Source organism: Danio rerio, chromosome 25 (genome assembly GCF_052040795.2).
Source record: "Danio rerio strain M-AB ecotype USA chromosome 25, GRCz13ab, whole genome shotgun sequence".
Taxonomy (NCBI): Eukaryota; Metazoa; Chordata; class Actinopteri; order Cypriniformes; family Danionidae; genus Danio; species Danio rerio.
In genome coordinates, this window is record NC_141045.1 from 17242156 (window position 1) to 17259970 (window position 17815).

Here is a 17815-nt window from a genome sequence, read left to right on the forward strand (position 1 = left end):
TTTTCTGGAACAGGATCTGCCAAAATCTGGCTCAAATTAAGCACTGCCTAGTACTCAAGGAGAGTAAAATGGGAGGAAAAAAGTTTTCATCCATGCATAATATTTTTAAACACTTGATGTAAAAAGAAATCTGACAGAAGTCTTTTATTATGTAAGAAAAACAAGCGACAGTGGTTTTCCCAGTTAAAACAACATCTATTTAATTACTAAAGGCTATCTCTGTGTTTTAGAAACGTTTGCATAGTTGTGTTTATTGTGAAGTACATTATTTATGCATTTGTGTCATTGTTATCTTAAAATAGCATTTTTGAAGTTTATTATTTTCAAAAACGTTCAAATGTTTGTTTTAAGGCCCTCAAGTGAAATCAATGAACAAAATCCTTAAAAAAAAAGTTTTTTGTTGTCGAAACCACATAGCCGTGTAAATGTACCCTTTTGAAAAGAAATGTATCTAACCCTATGTCTACGTCATTTGTTTCATCTTGGCTATCACACAAACTCAGCCTCTCCCCTCCGACAGTGTGCTTGCAGAAACATGATTTACAGATATGTACACACGCACACAGACAATTACACATGGGTTCTCAAAAGCCATGTCTCTCAAATGCTCCCAGTGCCAAAAAGACAATGTGCTGATAAGGGAAGATGCTAATTGACAGAGACACAAAAGCATGCGGTGAGCCTAAATGGGAGACGGTGACAGGCAGTTTGATGAACGTGAAATGACAGACGCCAGAAGTGCTCAGTGCTTGTCTTGACGAGCGTTCAGTTGCACACAACATGCACACGGTTTTTAACACGTATTTGCAAAGGGTGTCATTCACCATTTAAACCTGAGCGAAAATTGAACTGCACAAATCTCTTATTACAAGTATGTGCTTAAAATTGTGACCTTTAAAGTTGTAGTTTTTATGTTTACTTTTAAGTCATTCTTTCCTACATCTTAATAGTAGGATCATCACACACTTTTGGTCCTGGATGGTTCTCCTTGCATTTGTTACATCAACAAACACTGGCCTCAAGGGTGACAGCTGCAAGGCTCCATTCAACGAGACGGAATGGCAGAAATTCACTTTGAACATACCACAAGCGCAAACACTTTCACCACAGAGATCTCCCCCACTAACAAACCTTTAGCATAGAGCTAAATATAACCGACGGACGTGTGCCTTATCATCAGCCTTCACATCAACAGGGAATATCATATGAAACTTCCTCTGGCTGACACCCTTTGCATTTCTGTCAGTATAGCCAGGATTAGCCTGACTAATCATTCACTTGTTCACAAGTGAAAAACAAACCGAACATTAACATACCCATTGCTAAAGTTTGATCTGTGCTTATATTGTCATGCATATCAGGTTTGATTAAGTATTACAGATTTGCACTCCTTCTGGACCCAACATTTATTTGAATTACAAGCTTTCCTATTTTATCCTTTTGAAATGTAGTATCTTGGTCACCAGAAAAGCTTGGCCTCTTATAGACCCTTCTTTAAATTGCAAACTAGGTCAGTAACTTATTTACTCTGTCAATGAGTGGGCTATAAAGCAGGCCCCTGAACCACCTTTACCATGTAGACAAAATGGTCTTATTTGAAACAAAAAGCACATTTATTGCTGACAACACGGAAAGCTGGTTGTTCAGAGATGGGTGTTTTTAAAGTAGGAGTTTGAGAAGGTTATTTAAAGAGAGTCCATGGGGCCTAAAGATGAAGATAATTGAACCTGGAAATGTTTCTCTGGAGTGGACATGTGATCTAATGGATAATAAAAAAGTCTAAATGAATATCCCTATTCAAAGAATCTGATTAATCATGAGACCATCTACAGTATGTGTATTCATAATTGTGTTTCCAAATCTGATCAACATTTTCCTTTTTTTTCTGGCTTTCTTGTTTTTGCTCTCAGAGCGTGGTTAATCTAATTAGTGAACTACAGGAGCAGATGTGTAAATTCCAGGAGGAAATCAGCAATCGCATTCAGGAGCAACGGGCCCTCGAGAGCCTTGGGGACAGTGGCACACGTGAGGCTCTTGACCAGAGCCCCGATGTGGGCCTTGGTGCCTCGGATGCTGAGGACTGCAGCTGCCGCTGTAGAAGCGGAGGAGAGAATGTAGGCAGATCCTCATTACGTGGTGGACTTACATCAAGACCCCCTCTGTATTTCTTTGCTCTACCCTAAAACATAACCATTCCCTATCCCACTTTTGGACACTCCAACAGGAATTGCTACTAACTGCCTCTTCCTACAGTGAATCCAGTGTGTCTGTGGGCTCCACTGTGGGATTCTCATGGTTATTGGTGTTTGCAGTGTGTTCTGATGACAGAATGTCCTAATTTACTTGGGGTGTAAACCTGCATGATGGAAGTTCACTAACACTAATGGTTTCTGAGTAGTTCAGATCTTCCAGAATGGTTGTGGGCTTAGTGGTGACCCTTATTAGATGCTTGCTCTTTGATTAATTCTGTCAGTTGTTTGAGGAGCCAAGGAATTTATGTAAGTAAAACTTTTCCCAGGAATCTACAGAGCTTTCATCTTAACTGCAATGTGTGGGGGTCTCATTGTTCAGTCCAAAGCTTTTCTCCTGAATTTCCTCGTTGATCTAAATGATATAGCAGAGCCCCTAAAGTGAAATTTGTGGGGAGAAAGACCCTGGAGAAAGACCCTGGAACTTTCGAGTGTGCACTAGAAAAGTTTTGCAAATGCACAAGAAAGTCTAAACTATTCTGCAAAATCAATTTAGGGGCTTCATACCATAATCAGAAGAGTTTTTTTATGGTGCTTATGAAAAAGTTGTTGCCATAAAAGTATAAATTTTGCCACCAAAAGGTAGCATGTAATCGTTCTTCTTGTTTCTGTTTATTCATCAGGCTTTGCTACAAGAGCTTCGCCTTCTTAAAAACAAAGTTGAAGAACTAGAAGGGGAGAAATCTCAATATGAGAGGAAGCTCAAAGCCACAAAGGTAATGCATATTTCATCTGGACTTTACCTCCCATATCAGCGTTACTAACAGTCTCTGTAGCCAAATTGATTTGCTCAAATGGAAACTCTTGTCATTGCTACTTCTTCCTTTTTATCCTGTACATTTTTTGTACATACTAATCTGACTCTTTATTCAATTGTTCATTGCACTCTCATAAATTACTTCAAGCTTTCAGCATAACAAACGACCCTCTGGCTTTCTCTTCCTCCAGCTTTCTATCACCTATTCACTACATGTCTGTTACCAGTCGCTCATGACTAAGCTTTCTACTCTGAAGCTCACGGTCGAGCACACTCAGGTAGAACGACAGCACTGGGAGGAGCGCTGTCGGACAGCTCAGGTGCTTATCCTTGCTCCCCGTCCTTATCCCTTATCCTCCTCCCTGAGCAGTGTGACACAAAGGAGAGGGCGTTATTGGCCTCATCTCAAAATGGCACCTTCAATCCTTATGTTCCTAAAAATCCATAGTTTCAGAGTATTATTTTGACCATTCCTCAAGGAATTTCCATCAGTTCATAAAATACAACATCCTCATCCTGTGAATATCCAAAAATAAAGAACATCTGACACAAGTTTGAATGAGGAGTGCCCTTTTGGACTGGGTCAATTTCATAAAACACTTAGCCCTCTCCTGAAGAATGGAGGTTTATGTTTTCAAATGAGTTTTTTCGTTGTTCCTTGAAAATGTCCACTTCTTTGGTTGTCCTTGTGCCACTTGATCCCGGTTCCATCTAGATTTGTTTAGTCAAGCTCATCTATTCTTGGCCACCATTCTATCAATTTAGCTTCAACTCCAAACAAACACCTTTAGGATAACTGAACTTTCAGACAGGTGCACTGGAGCTAAACTTTCACACGGGTGGCCCTTTGGCATAATGGATGCCCCGGTTTTATGAAATTGGTTTGCTCTTGGCCAGTTGTTCACATGCACTAGTCTTGCAGTTTCAAGATCTATAGTTTTTGACGCTGATGTGTTTAGATGGCTTGAGAGAATTATAGAGATCCATATGGTCCATCAGCAGCAATCTTTTGAATTCAGCCATGTGTGATGGTGTCTACTAAAGATTATTTGTCTGCCTTTTGCCTCTTGAAACATGCATATGTAGGTTTGATTTATTTTTAGTATGCTCGAATTCATTCTCTATGCAGATTGTCAGGCTGTTCTTTTTGGGAATAAGTGTAGATAATTTCAACACTGGAATATAAGCGGATTCATTGACCATATCTGTACAATTAGTGCATTCTTTCTGTAGACATTCTGTAGATCCTTGCCCTAGTTTAGTCATGCTGGCCTGTTACTGTCCACTCAACCTGTTTTCATGTTTGCCTAAACAACAGAAAGGATTGGACACTTTCTTCCTGTAGATCATAGGTCTCCAATTCAATTCCTGAAGGCTCTGCAGTTTTGCTCCAATCCTATTCAAGCACATTTGATCCAACTGATGGTGTTCTTGACTCTTTTAAACACCTCAATTATTTGGATCAGCTGTGCTTGATAGGGTTGGAGCTGCGACCCTTCAGGATTTGAGTTTGAGACCTATGCTGAAGATGTTCTAGAGATCCTTTCCTTAGTTTAGTCATACTTTACATACTGTAGCGCTGTGGCCCTCCAGAAATCGAGTTTAACACCTATGCTGTAGATGTTCTGTAGATCCTTGCCCTAGATTAGTCAAGCTTGCCTTTTACTGTCCACTCAACCTGTTTTTATGTTTGCCTAAGCAAAAGTAAGAATTGGGTGCTTCTTTCTGTAGAACTCAAACTCAATTTCTGGAGGGCCGCAACTCTGCAGTTTTGCTCCAACCCTAATCAAACACAGCTGATCCAACTAATGAAGGTGTTCATGACTCTTTTAAACACCTCGATTATTTGGATCAGTGGTGTTTGATAGGGTTGAAGCTGCGGCTCTTCAGGTATCGAGTTTGAAACCTATGCTGTAGATGACTTATGCAATTTGTTACACGGAAAAACAAAGAATTGTGTGTGGTTGCATAACTTTTGTTCTTTTCTACATGATGTAGTATGTGTTATGTACTTTATAAGTATAATTTATTGCCCCTAAAATGGTGTAGGTCGTTTTAACTTGTATTCAACCCTGTTGTGAATGTCACTTCTGTGTTGTCAGTGTTAGCTTCTTATGTTCTCCCTTACAGTGTCAATGTGATCAAGTCCATTTTCAAGATCCTCTGTGATCATACGTAAAATGTGGCCTTGATGTCTTCTTTCTTACATAAAAATGGTAAAAATCCTGATTGATGCTGTTTTTACCTTTCTAAAACATAATCGGCTAAAGTATTTCTTTTTCTCTTTAGACTGAAATTGCCAAACTCCAACAGCTGCTTGCTACGAAAGATGCAGAAATCGAGTGTCTACAGAATCAGCTTCTGTCCCGAGGAACCATCAACAATGACATTACAGAGAGAGGTACCTCTAAGAAGATTAAATGCTAATGGTTGTTGAAGAGCTACAACATATTACTGAGCCCTCAGTGCAGAATAATTTAGCATAACATTAATAAATGGCACTTTCCACTTATAGGACCAGAAATAGTCATTTCTAAAAACCACCTGCAAAATAACAGAAATTGTTGATCGCTAATGTTTTGTTTCCATGGTAGCAACTTTAGGACAGTTTGTAACCCTGATTAGTGTAATATTTAGTTTTTTGTACCTGAAGCACATTGAATAAACACCAAAATTAATCATTCAATCACTCGATCTTGCAGATTCGCACTCTATAACATCAGAAAGATCCGACCCTTCTTATCTGAACATGCAGCTCAACTCCTTGTTCAAGCTCTTGTTCTCTCCAAACTGGATTACTGCAACTCTCTACTAGCGGGGCTTCCAGCTAACTCTATCAAGCCTCTTCAGCTGCTCCAGAACGCAGCAGCACAAGTGGTCTTCAATGAACCTAAAAGAGCACATGTCACTCCGCTGCTCATCCGTTTGCACTGGCTGCCAGTTGCTGCTCGCATCAAATTCAAAGCTCTGATGTTTACCTACAAGGCGACTTCTGGCTTTGCTCCTTTTTATCTGCTCTCACTGCTGCAGATCTATGTGTCCTCCAGAAACTTGCGTTCTGTGAATGAACGTCGCCTCGTGATTCCATCCCAAAGAGGGAAGAAATCACTTTTGCGAACGCTCACTTTCAATCTGCCCAGTTGGTGGAATGAACTCCCTAACTGCATCAGAACGGCAGTCACTCGCTGCTTTTAAGAAAAGACTAAAAACTCAACTATTTAGTCTCCACTTCACTTCCTAATCTGCAATTGCCTCTCTGGATATACCACTCAAAAAAAAAACTCAAAAAAAAAAAGTTACTAATACTTTCCTTCTTAGACTTTACAGACCTGAAACTTGCCTATAGCACTTATTCATTGTTGCTTTTATGGTTGTGTAAATTGCTTCCTTGTCCTCATTTGTAAGTCGCTTTGGATAAAAGCGTCTGCTAAATTACTAAATGTAAATGTCATTAGAACTTTTAGCCTTTAGTAAATAGAAATTATTTATTTTCGTAAGCAAGAATTTGTAATAGGATGGTTAATTAGCCATATCAAACTTGCTAGCTAGCTTGTTAGCTTGTCTGAGAGCAAATATTCATTGGTTATTGATGAATGTATTAACTTGATTTCTCTAAAAGAGATACAGAAAGAGAGCTCCATGTGCTTAATTGCTAGTTTGTTTAATTAAGAGTCCCTTTCACCGTCAAAATAGTAGTCTTCCTTCAGACTTATAGTGCAAACTGAAAAACAAAAAAGTCAGGCCAATACATTATCGACCACTAGTAAAAAGAATGCATGAGCTAAATGTAAATTTCATCTAAGTATATCTAAACTGTACTCTTATAAAAAAAAAAGCAAATGCTACACCATAAATGTTCACGGAAAGTACCAAATACCAGCTGCGTGGGAGTGACGGTGGGTTGGAAATGTTTTTTTTTTTTTCTGAGTGTTGAAATTACTAACATGTGGCTCTTTTTGGTAATCGCTGTTCTCCGCCGCTCCCTGTTTTAGAGGAAGTGTATAAGAGAAAGCTGAGAGACAAACGTAAGCGCACATTTCAACATCTCAGGTTCTCCCATGCTGAACCTCAGCTTGATTCAACTGCCCTCAGCGTCTCTCTGTCAGTCTGGCTAATGTACACTGGCATGCTGTCAGGCCTGTCGCTCCCTTCGCCTCAGTGGATACCTGTGTGTGTGCGTGTGTGTAGAAGGGGTGTTAAGCGGCTGATTTGTGCTTGTTGTCACACCCTGCAGCCACTCATTGCTTTCTTATGAGCTAAAACTCATTCTTTACTATTAATATGAGGCCATATTAATAGAGAATTCTGTGAATGGATGTTATTTGTTGTAGCATTAATCACTGGATATAAACTGGATTTTTAGTTGTAGCATTAATCAGTTAATCTCATAATTTAGACCTTGTTACAGGCTTAGCAAGTCATTACAGTGTGTGGAAAGGTTTTAGTTGTAATTGTTTTGTATATTTCATGATTAATATGTTGCATAATGCATCAAATAAATGTGTAAAGCATATTAAAATAAAGTAAATATTCTTGTTTTTATTAAAATGAATACACTACCTGACAAAATATTGTCATCGATCCCAGTTGTAAGAGCAACAAATAATAACTTGACTTCTAGTTGATCCTTTGGAAAAGTGGCAGAAGGTATTTTTCAGATGAACTGTTGAACTGCATCCCAATCATCACAAGTACTGCAGGAGACCTATTAGAACCCGCATGGACCCAAGATTCTCACAGAAATTAATCAAGTTTGTTGAAGGAAAAATCATGATTTGGGGTTACATTTCAGTATGGGGTGTGCAGAGTAGATGCCAACATCAACAGCCTGAGATATCAAGACATTTGTACTGCCCATTACTTTACAAACCACAAGAGAGTACAAATTCTTTAGCAAAATAGCACTACTTCTCATACTTCAGCCTCCACATCAAAGTTCCTAAAAGCAATATAAGGTCAAGGTGCTCCAGGATTGGCCAGCCCAGTCACCAGACATGAACATTTTTGAGCATATGTCTGGGGTAAGATGGAGGAGGCATAGAAGATGAATCCAAAGAATCTTGATGAACTCTGGAAGTCCTGTAAGTTCCTGAAAACAAAGTAGGTCAAGGTGCTCCAGTATTGGCCAGCCCAGTCACTAGATGTGAAGGTTATTGAGCATGTCTAGGGTAAAATGAAAATAAATAAATAAATAAATAAATAAATCCTGCAAGAATGCTTTCGTTGCCATTCTAGATTACTTCATTAAAAAGCTATTTGAGTCACTGCAGAGATGTATGGATGCAGTCATTCAAGCTGATACCAAATGATCAACTAGAAGTCAAGTATTATTAATTGTTCCTAAAACTTGGAGCGACCACAAGACTTTTGTCTGTTAGTGTTTATATTGGACTAATTGTAATGTTAGGTTTATGTGAGATATATTATAATCTATAATATAATTAGACCATATTTTTAAGTTTTAAAGTAATTGACCTCATTCTATAAATGGGGACTATATTAATGTCTATGTTAGATTAAATGTAAACATTAATACTTTTATAAATAACATGTTTAAATGGTTAAGAGTTCTGTACATAAAATTAATAATATAGTCGATTTATATTGTTAATATATTATTAATAAATTGTTAATATATATCGATTTATACAATGTAAACATAACCATTTACACATGTTATTTATAAAATTATTTAAGAGTTCTGTACATAACATTGTTAATATAGTCAATTTGTATTCATAATTGATGATTATGAACAATTATTCCTTGCAGTTTAAGGTTTCTCTGTTGAAAATACTTGGTCAAATTAGTTTAAAGAGATCAGACTAGTTTTTGGTAGCTTAATTCAGTAGATTTATATGTTAATTTATGGTCAGGTTGATGAGTTTTAGGCTGTTGAGCATCATTTCACTTACAGAATTAACTTGTTTAAGCATGACGTTCTGCTATAAAGTCTAAATCACAGCTTGGCTGTAAAGCATGTGTCAACCTGGACAAGCATGTGCACAAGAGTGTTTCTCCTGTCATCTGAACTATTGCTCCTGGCAAAACTTTAGAAAGACCAGCATGTCTTTTTTGGCTTTTCTAAACTGCCATTGACCAAAATGGCTGTTTTATCTTCAGGAATGCTAGTTTACCGCATCATTTTTAATATTTCTGTGTGTTGTAAATGTAATGTATTATTGAAAATTGTGAATTTATCTGCTATAGATTTAGCTAATAATTATTTTGTACTTAGATTTTTATTTATCAGCATTTTCAGAATCTGTCTTGTAATTTAACTACATTGAAACTCAAAAATAAAATGTAGCGTTACTGCTATAATAATGTAATGCTGCATATCAAATGAGTTTTGCTCTTTATGTTTCAGATCAAGAGTTGCAGAGGTTAAAAACTGGAATGGAGACACTCATCGCTGCCAATAATGAGAAGGTTAGTCTGCATCTGTGCATTTGCATTTGTTAACAGGTTTAAAGTTTGCAGGAATCAACATACAGTTTGTGTCGTAACATGAATTAGAAGTAGTTTGCTGTTGAATATTTTGTTTCTGTAGGATCGCCATATTGAGGAACTCAATGTTCTCCTGGGCCAGTACAGAAAACTGAAGGACGGTTTGGCTCTTTCTCAAGGTACAGCTTGTGATTTATTTGCTTTTTTAATATCTTGGGTCACCTGGTAATAAGATGAATTTTCTTTAGTCATACAGTAAGTGGATGAAAATAAATCATTCGTTTGCTTTCCCACTATCTCATAAGCTGTGTAACATAGATTTGTTCATTCAGTTGCACTCCTGTGAAAAGTGTAAATCTTGTTGATATAAAATGAAAGGCCCTTATAAAAAATCAGGCCCCCAAGCGGTCATAAGAGATGCATTTAATGCATGTTAAAGAGTTAGTTTAACAAAAAAAATGTATTAGCCTTAGTCATCTTTGCTAGGTGTAGTCATCTTTGCAAAAAATGTAGTAGTTGAAGGTTATTCTGTTTATCCTTCTCTTTTCAGTGAACAATGATTCATTGCTGTGTGGGAGCAGTGAAGAGGATCTTAGTGGCAATCGAAAAATAAGAGCCCTGACCCATAAAGCATACTCGGACATCATTAGATCAGAACTACAGGTACAAGTCAAAATTTAAACAGGTTTCTTTAAGCAGAGTACATTTATTTGAGTTTTTCTAATTTTTTTTAAGTTTTATTTATAGACAGCAATGTAAATCGATCTAAATGTTTTGTGCATGCCAGGCCAGTACGCAGTCACTTTGTAAAGAATTTTAAGGGGCATTTTATCTATTGCTTTAGACAACAAAAGTGTTTTAGAGCCTTTTAATAATGAATTTCAAAAAGTTATTGTTGTCATTTCTTATGACGAAAACATTATACACGTTAGCATGATGTTAAGTCTATAGTTAAGTACTTGATAACCAAAATAAGTTTCACATTTTATTTGTTTGACAATTGTCAACTGACAAAGTATTTTAGTTATTAAAATAACTGAAATGCACACTTGCCTTCAGCTTACCCCCTTCTTGATCAGGGGTTGTCACTGTGACATGAACTTGAACATGAAAAAAAACTTGACACAATTAATAAAATGTAAAATAAATTCAATTTAAAATGAAAGGCAAAAATGTATCAAAATGTATGTAGTAAAATATATGAATAAAAACTGAAGTATTACCAAAGCAACAAAGTCTCTACAGTATCTATTGTTTATTTAGCATTTCTTTTGTTTTGTTTTAAAAGCGGAATCTACTTCTCAACAAAGCCGCATTTATGAAAAATACAGGGAAAAACTGTAAAATTATTAAATATTTTTTTTCAATTTTAAATAACTTTTGTAATTTTATTTCAAATATAATTTAATCTATAGATTTTTTTTTCAGTTTGTGTTTTCAAATGATCAGCTTATTCTATTATTGTTTAAAATCAATCACTTGAATATGGAAATTACAATAAAACACATTTTTAAGTCACTTCAATATCCTCTCATGTCCACAGATGTCATCCAGAGGCCCGTCTCCATTCCTGGTGTCTCCTCCATGTTTACAGAGAGATCTGGACTCCAGGTGAGCCTATTATACTCTCACTAATATACACTCGTAACAACAGTGGCATCAGAGGACAATAGTTTTGCTACAAACTAGCTGTGTTTTGGGCTCTTTCTCTATTCCTTACTGGTTGTATCTTTAGCATTCGCAGTATTCAGCCCTGCATGGAGACCTCTCTGGTGTCCATTGGTCATTTGGGCTTTTACAGCAGACCATGGCAAGTGGACTCTTTGTGTGTGTTTGTGCTTGTTCAAAGGGATAGTTTACCCAAAAAATTAACATTTTAATGAGTCTATAAAGGTGCTGTATGTTTTTGACGCTTCTAAACTATCAATATGCCATTAAAGATTTGCAGTTATTTAAGAAACATGCTAAGTGAGATCTTGTTTATCTAAAAAGCAAAAACATGCTAAAGTCAGTTATTTTCTAAGAAAAATTGACTTTCCCTGTCAGAATTTTTAAGTTTTGTTTTGCTCTTTGTCACTCCGCCCTCTGCCAGTTTACCTAATTGTATTTCGGTCCCCCTATGTCAAAACCATTTTTTTTTTCCATTTTTGTTAAGGTATATGAGGTATCAATTCAGAAAGGAGGTTCCTAAAGTGTCATGAATTTACAGTATGATGTCAAGTTCCAGATGAGTCTTGCATGTGTCTCTGTTTGGTCCATCTTGATTGTCGTTTAGTCTGACATTATAACAATCAAAATGTTGCATTGTAGCGTGAGGATCATGATCATAAAGTCTGAAAAGCTACAACTGTAAAGAGTAAGTGAATCATAAAGAACAATTGTAAAATATGAAGTTAGTTCTACAAAACAAAAATATTATGTTAGTTAATCCTTAATTAGTGCTGTAAAATCACAAGTCGAGGTCAGGCTACTGGTTATGGGGAATAAAAATCACAAACCTGATTGGTGTCATCTTTGATGTTCAACTAAAAAAAAAGACTCTTAAAGGTTTGGAAGCAGGTGGGTTGAGGGTGAGTAAATAAGTAGTACATTCATTTTATTTTTGGGGTGAACTGTCCCTTTAAGAGGATTTCTGTTGTTGCTGTGGGCTTGTTGTTGTGCTGTTCATCATTGATCTGAGACTGAGGATGTTGTGTAATATTCTTGCTGCATGAAGAATTGTGTTTTTTGCGTAACTGAGAGCATAATTTTCATGTTGGACAAAATTAGTCAGTAATCGTTTAATTTAGTTTAAGCTGCAGTTATTTAACAAAACTGACTTAAAAATCAAATAAAGTAACCCAAAATGTCTTTCTTGACTTTAATTGTCTTAATTGTGTTTACTATAAATTATTATTCTTTTGTTATTAAAATAAGTGAAGATAATAGACCAAACATTTATAAACACATTTGGAATGAATAAAATACAATATATTTTATTAATTAATTTATTTATTTATTTATTATTTACTGACTTTTTTCATAAATTTTTATAAATTAACTGCTTTTGGTGCTTTTTTGATTATCAGATTTAAATTGCATTAAGTTTTGAACTATGTGTGTGTGTGTGCGTGCGTACGTTTCCTGAAATAGGGCTGCACGATATTGGAAAAGTCTAACATTGCAATATTTTTTATTTTGTGATATATATTACGATATGAATAGTTTCACCAGATGACTTAATATGTCTGTTTGGAAAGAATTTATAATGTTAGATCGATTGGGATGATTCTGCAGTGATTGTGCATCTCCAAAAAATCGAATCTTTAAATTTTTCGGGGTTCCCCAACACATTTTCGTTGTTGTCTGTGCTATTTGCCGTGCATTTCTGTATTTGCATGTGTTGTGAGTATTTTTATGCATAACTATCTATCTATAATTTATAGGTGGGCATAAATTATTATTTTTTTAAATCTTGAATAATCTCATTGTAATCTTGGAATTAATCTAGATTAAAACTGTTTATTTGAATTCTACCGAAGGCATTCAGAATACGTGTTCTACCCAAGTAATGACTAAATATAAGTCTTTGAGAATGGGTTTCTCAAGCCAGGTGGCACATTAGACCAGGAGCTCATTTCCGGTTTCCAAAATGCATCACAAACTGCTTGAGAAACTGTTCTACTATGATAATTGCTGATGAAAATAAATTCTATTCAATAAGATGTACTTGTGTTTACAAAGATTTATTCAGTTAAACATGAATTTTGAACTGTAGGCCTACATAAGCTCCAAACAGCGATATTTTTTTTAAATTTCATTTTCTGTTTAGTCCCTTTATTAATCCGGGGTCGCAACAACCTTTTTGCTGTGAGGCGACAGCACTACTTACAGCGCCACTGCTTCGCCCTGATATTTTTTTTATTGATTTATTTTTTTATATAATTGCCTTAATTCGACTAAAGTCATAACTGAACTAAACAGAATTAGAATTAAGACATGGAGTATGCATATATAAGTGACATTATTGAAGTAAGCATGCACCGCAATCAAACTATTACCATCATATAGGACTTTTCACCATATTTGACAAGAACCACACACGTGGCTGTAAGTAAAGGACCGCCCCCACACACACATCGCGAAATGCTGAAGTTTTTTCTTTCCATTCGGCGTGCATTATTAAATTACATAACACTTTCACCAGTCCTTACTCCTTATTTAATACCCCAGTTTGTCATGGGTATGAATGAAATCTTCATGAGTTAAAGTGAAGCTGCCGAACTGCTGTGAAAGTCAAAGCCAAAATTACAGGAAACTCTTGCATGAAAGCACTTCACGCAAACACCTTAATTATATTATTGTCTATTAAGACAAATAAATTGACTACAGATGTCCATGTAAGCATAGTCAGTAGTGTCTTTGAATTAAGTGAAAGATCCAGAAGGGCATCCTGCTGATTTGATTCAGAAGGGCACTTTTTTGTAAGACAGCTCACCGGTCTGCTATACATCCGCGCTAAAATATGAAGGTGAAAGTCATCATAGCTTGCGTAGAATAGACTCCGCTCCCAACCCAACTTTGAGAATAGATTAACGGCGATAATTTTTTTTTATTGCGCAATAAGAGTCTTGCGTTAACGCAGCACGTTAATGCCGATAACGGCACACTACTAAATAAATACAATTAAGAAAAAGATGCAATTACAACTAAATTAGGAAAGTTCGTCAAGACAAACTTTAAGGCTGGCTTGAGAAAGCCTTTTGTCAATCATTTATTTAGTCTGAAACAGTTTAAAAAAGGATAGATAGATAGATAGATAGATAGATAGATAGATAGATAGATAGATAGATAGATAGATAGATAGATAGATAGATGGATGGATGGATGGATGGATGGATGGATGGATGGATGGATGGATGGATGGATAGATAGATAGATAGATCCTATGGGCATTAGTAATAGTCTATGAGGGCAGTTGCTAGGGTGCAGTATCTGGTTGTTAGGGTGTGGCTAGAAAGCTAAAATGTCATCAGTGTTTGGCTGCTGACGAGACTAAGTTAAATGAGGCTAGACTCTTGTCTGTAGAATGTCTGATGCAGAGTTATTGGCTCACAAAGTTTGATTTTATCTTAAGTCAATGACAGTCTTTTGCAATGAAAGTCTATGGTACAGTTTCTAGGGTCTGAAAGTGGTTGCTAGGGCGTGGCTAGAGAGTTAAAAGGTCATCATTTATTGTCAGTTTGGTAATCTGAGTTAAATGAGCCCAGTTATAAGTATGTTTGACAGTCTGATGCAGAGTTATGAGGTCAGAAAGTTTGGTTCAATGTTAAGTCAATAGGAATTTTTCCAATGGTAGTGAGACAGTTTTCAGAAAACCGAAAGTTGGATCATTTCCCAAGGCTAACAGTATTTAAGTATAGTAACTGAATAATAAAAATAAAATGAATTGTAGTTAAGGTCAAAAATGGTACAATTTATTATGTCTGAATGCTTTAAAAATCCTTAAACAATCATAGGCATCAAAAACACATGCAAATAATAAATTACAGTACAAGCTCGTTGCATATATTCTGTGATGTTACTATTGCGAATGATCACAGTGCAATATCGATGCTGAAAATATATATTGTGCAGCCCCATCTTGGACCTCCTCATATATTTCTTGCTGTTGTTATTTATCAGGTCACTGCAGCGGATGCTGTCCAGCAGTTTGGAGGAGCTCCAGAGCGGCAGCTTGCAGATGGTATTGAAATCTCAGGCATTTTGTGACTCTTCTGCTTCTTGCGGCCAACTAATTCATCTAATTAACAAAACGCTTTTAGTCTGAAACTGCTTAAATGTCTTTAGGGCTTTGGTTTTGTATGTACTACACTAACCCAGTGTGTGTTTGTGGTGTTGGTTTTTCTAAGCATGTAGTGGAACGTCCAGTAGAAGCTGCTTTAGAGGTACAACCAGCTAACAATTAATATTTAATTTTAGTATTTATTATTTTTATTATTAATTTAACTTATTTTAATAAATTGCTAACACCCTTAGAGTGTAGCAAATTTTTACAATTTATTTATTTGCATTTATTCATTCATTCATTCATTCATTCATTTTCTAATAAATTCATTCATTCATTAATCTGGGGTCACCACAGCGGAATGAACCGCCCATTTGTTTTTAATTTAATTATTTCATAGATTTTTGTTTATGTCTATGTTTACATTTTAGTTATTCGTTTTTCCTTTATTTATTTATTTATTTATTTATTTTTATAACATGTCTTTGAGGTTTTTTTTCAAGATGTTACAATAAACCAAACCCCAATACCCAAAACTTACCCCAGAAAAAAAAGTTATAGTAAAATAAATTGATAAAGTAAAAAAAATAAATAAAAATAAAGAGGAAATCTAATCAAACACCAATTCACATTTCACAACTTCAGACTTCCGAAGCTTCTTAACTATCTTCATTTTTCACAAAGTTTAAAAACATCTACTAGACATCACACAATTCAGAAGATTTTTTTTACTTATTAAATATGTGAGCTTTTCAAGAGCCAAACATGTTATAAGGTTTCCCAACCAAAGTCCAGTGGAGTGGCGATTTAACATTTTTCCAACATTCTTTTTATTTTTATAATTTATATTTATTCACTAATTTCATTCAATTGTTTTTTTATACATAAATACATACATTTTCCCTAACTTATTTATTTATTCTTTATTTTCATTCATTCATTCATTTTAATTCATTCATTTGTGTAAAAAATAATTTCATTTATTTTTATTTTACAATGATTCACCCATTGATACTATATTTGTTGATTTTTATTATTATTATTATTATTATTATTATTATTATTATTAATTTAAGGATTTATTTATACATTTTTAAAATCCATTAGTTAACTAAATAGATTATTAATTTATTCAGTCAACGTTAAGCTGTTTAATTTATTTGTTTTAGTTATTATTATTATTTTGAAATCTTTTTAATTCATTTATTTTTTCATACGGTTATTTAATTTATTCTTTGTTTTGATAAATTTCATTTATTGATTCATTTACTCATTTATTTTTTCAGTCATTTATTCATATGATTTATTTATTTCATTTTTTTATTTTAAAAATAACACAAATGTTTTTATTCATTCATTCATTTTATTTGTTCATCCATATATTTCATTTGTTTTTTAGTGATTTGTTTTTTAGTCTAGTAATTAACTTTTTTATTTTTTAATCATTATTAATTTTTATATCTTTTTTTATGTATAATCTTTATTAAATTAACTTTTAAAATGCTCATCAAAACAACATGGAAAACTCTTTAAATAAACAAATAATTGCTAAGATAAATCATTTTCTTCCACAGAACCGCTATAATCCGGAAAACAACAAATACCAGACTTTGCCGGGCAAATTGAATCGTCCAGATCAGAATGGCTTGAGGCTTCAGTGTTCACCGCTGCTGATCTCTCCTGATGACAGTGAAGACAGTCAGTTCAACCTCAGTAAGCACACATATACGATATTTATAACATACATGATTTTTAGCCTCTAATGAAGCAGTTACGTTTTAGCATATATTGAAAATATAAAATGCTATGGCCACAATATATAATAATAATAATAATAATATAAAAAAAGATTTTTTTCCTTGTTTTTTTTTTTTTTTTTGCATGAAATATTGTTATTTTTTTACACTTTATTGTTAGAGATATATATTTTTTCATATAATTAAAATGTTAGTTGAAATAATAATTATAATAATAATTATTACATATTTTATATTATAACTATTATTAGTTATTATATATACTCGCATAATTTGAATCCAGTTTATGTACTGTTACATTATATAATTCTTTATCAATTAATTTGTATATCTGTTATTTGTATTATTAAGTTTACTGAATTTATTTAAAATTTAATGCAGTAACAGTTTATTTACCATTTTAATAAAATCAAGTTTCTTAAATTTTTATTAAATTGGCCAATCACTTTTACATTTTTATTAATTTAACTTGTTTAATAATTTTATTTATGTATCAAATACAAAATGTAATTATTATTATTATTATACTTTGTTTAATAGTGTGTTGTAAATTAAAGTCAAATCAATTTGGGTTTCATGTGTCATGATAATGCATTCTATAAATTTTTTAATAAATCTAAAAGACAAAATTATCTAAATATTTTATACATACAGTATAGAATACATAGAAAATTAAATTAATAAAAGCAACCATATTTTTATAAAAAAAAAAACATTCATTTTTATCATTTAAGAAAATGCTTTCAATCTTGATAAATACAATTAGTTTAAGTTTTAATTTTAATTTATAAAGTTAAATGTCTTCTCTTGTGATGTTTTATTTGAGCTATATATG

General features: G+C 34.2%; 1 protein-coding gene across 1 annotated transcript in view; it reads left to right on the forward strand.

The window, feature by feature from the left end:
• ppfibp2b (PPFIA binding protein 2b) overlaps positions 1-17815 on the forward strand; it is a 104042-nt gene that overhangs the window by 66563 nt on the left and 19664 nt on the right. The window contains exons 7-16 of the mRNA NM_001326598.2: positions 1911-2114; positions 2873-2965; positions 5296-5407; positions 9377-9438; positions 9560-9635; positions 10007-10119; positions 11000-11067; positions 15121-15181; positions 15348-15383; positions 16798-16936. Coding sequence (NP_001313527.1) covers positions 1911-2114; positions 2873-2965; positions 5296-5407; positions 9377-9438; positions 9560-9635; positions 10007-10119; positions 11000-11067; positions 15121-15181; positions 15348-15383; positions 16798-16936 — 964 coding nt within the window. The remainder of the gene's footprint in view (positions 1-1910; positions 2115-2872; positions 2966-5295; positions 5408-9376; positions 9439-9559; positions 9636-10006; positions 10120-10999; positions 11068-15120; positions 15182-15347; positions 15384-16797; positions 16937-17815) is intronic.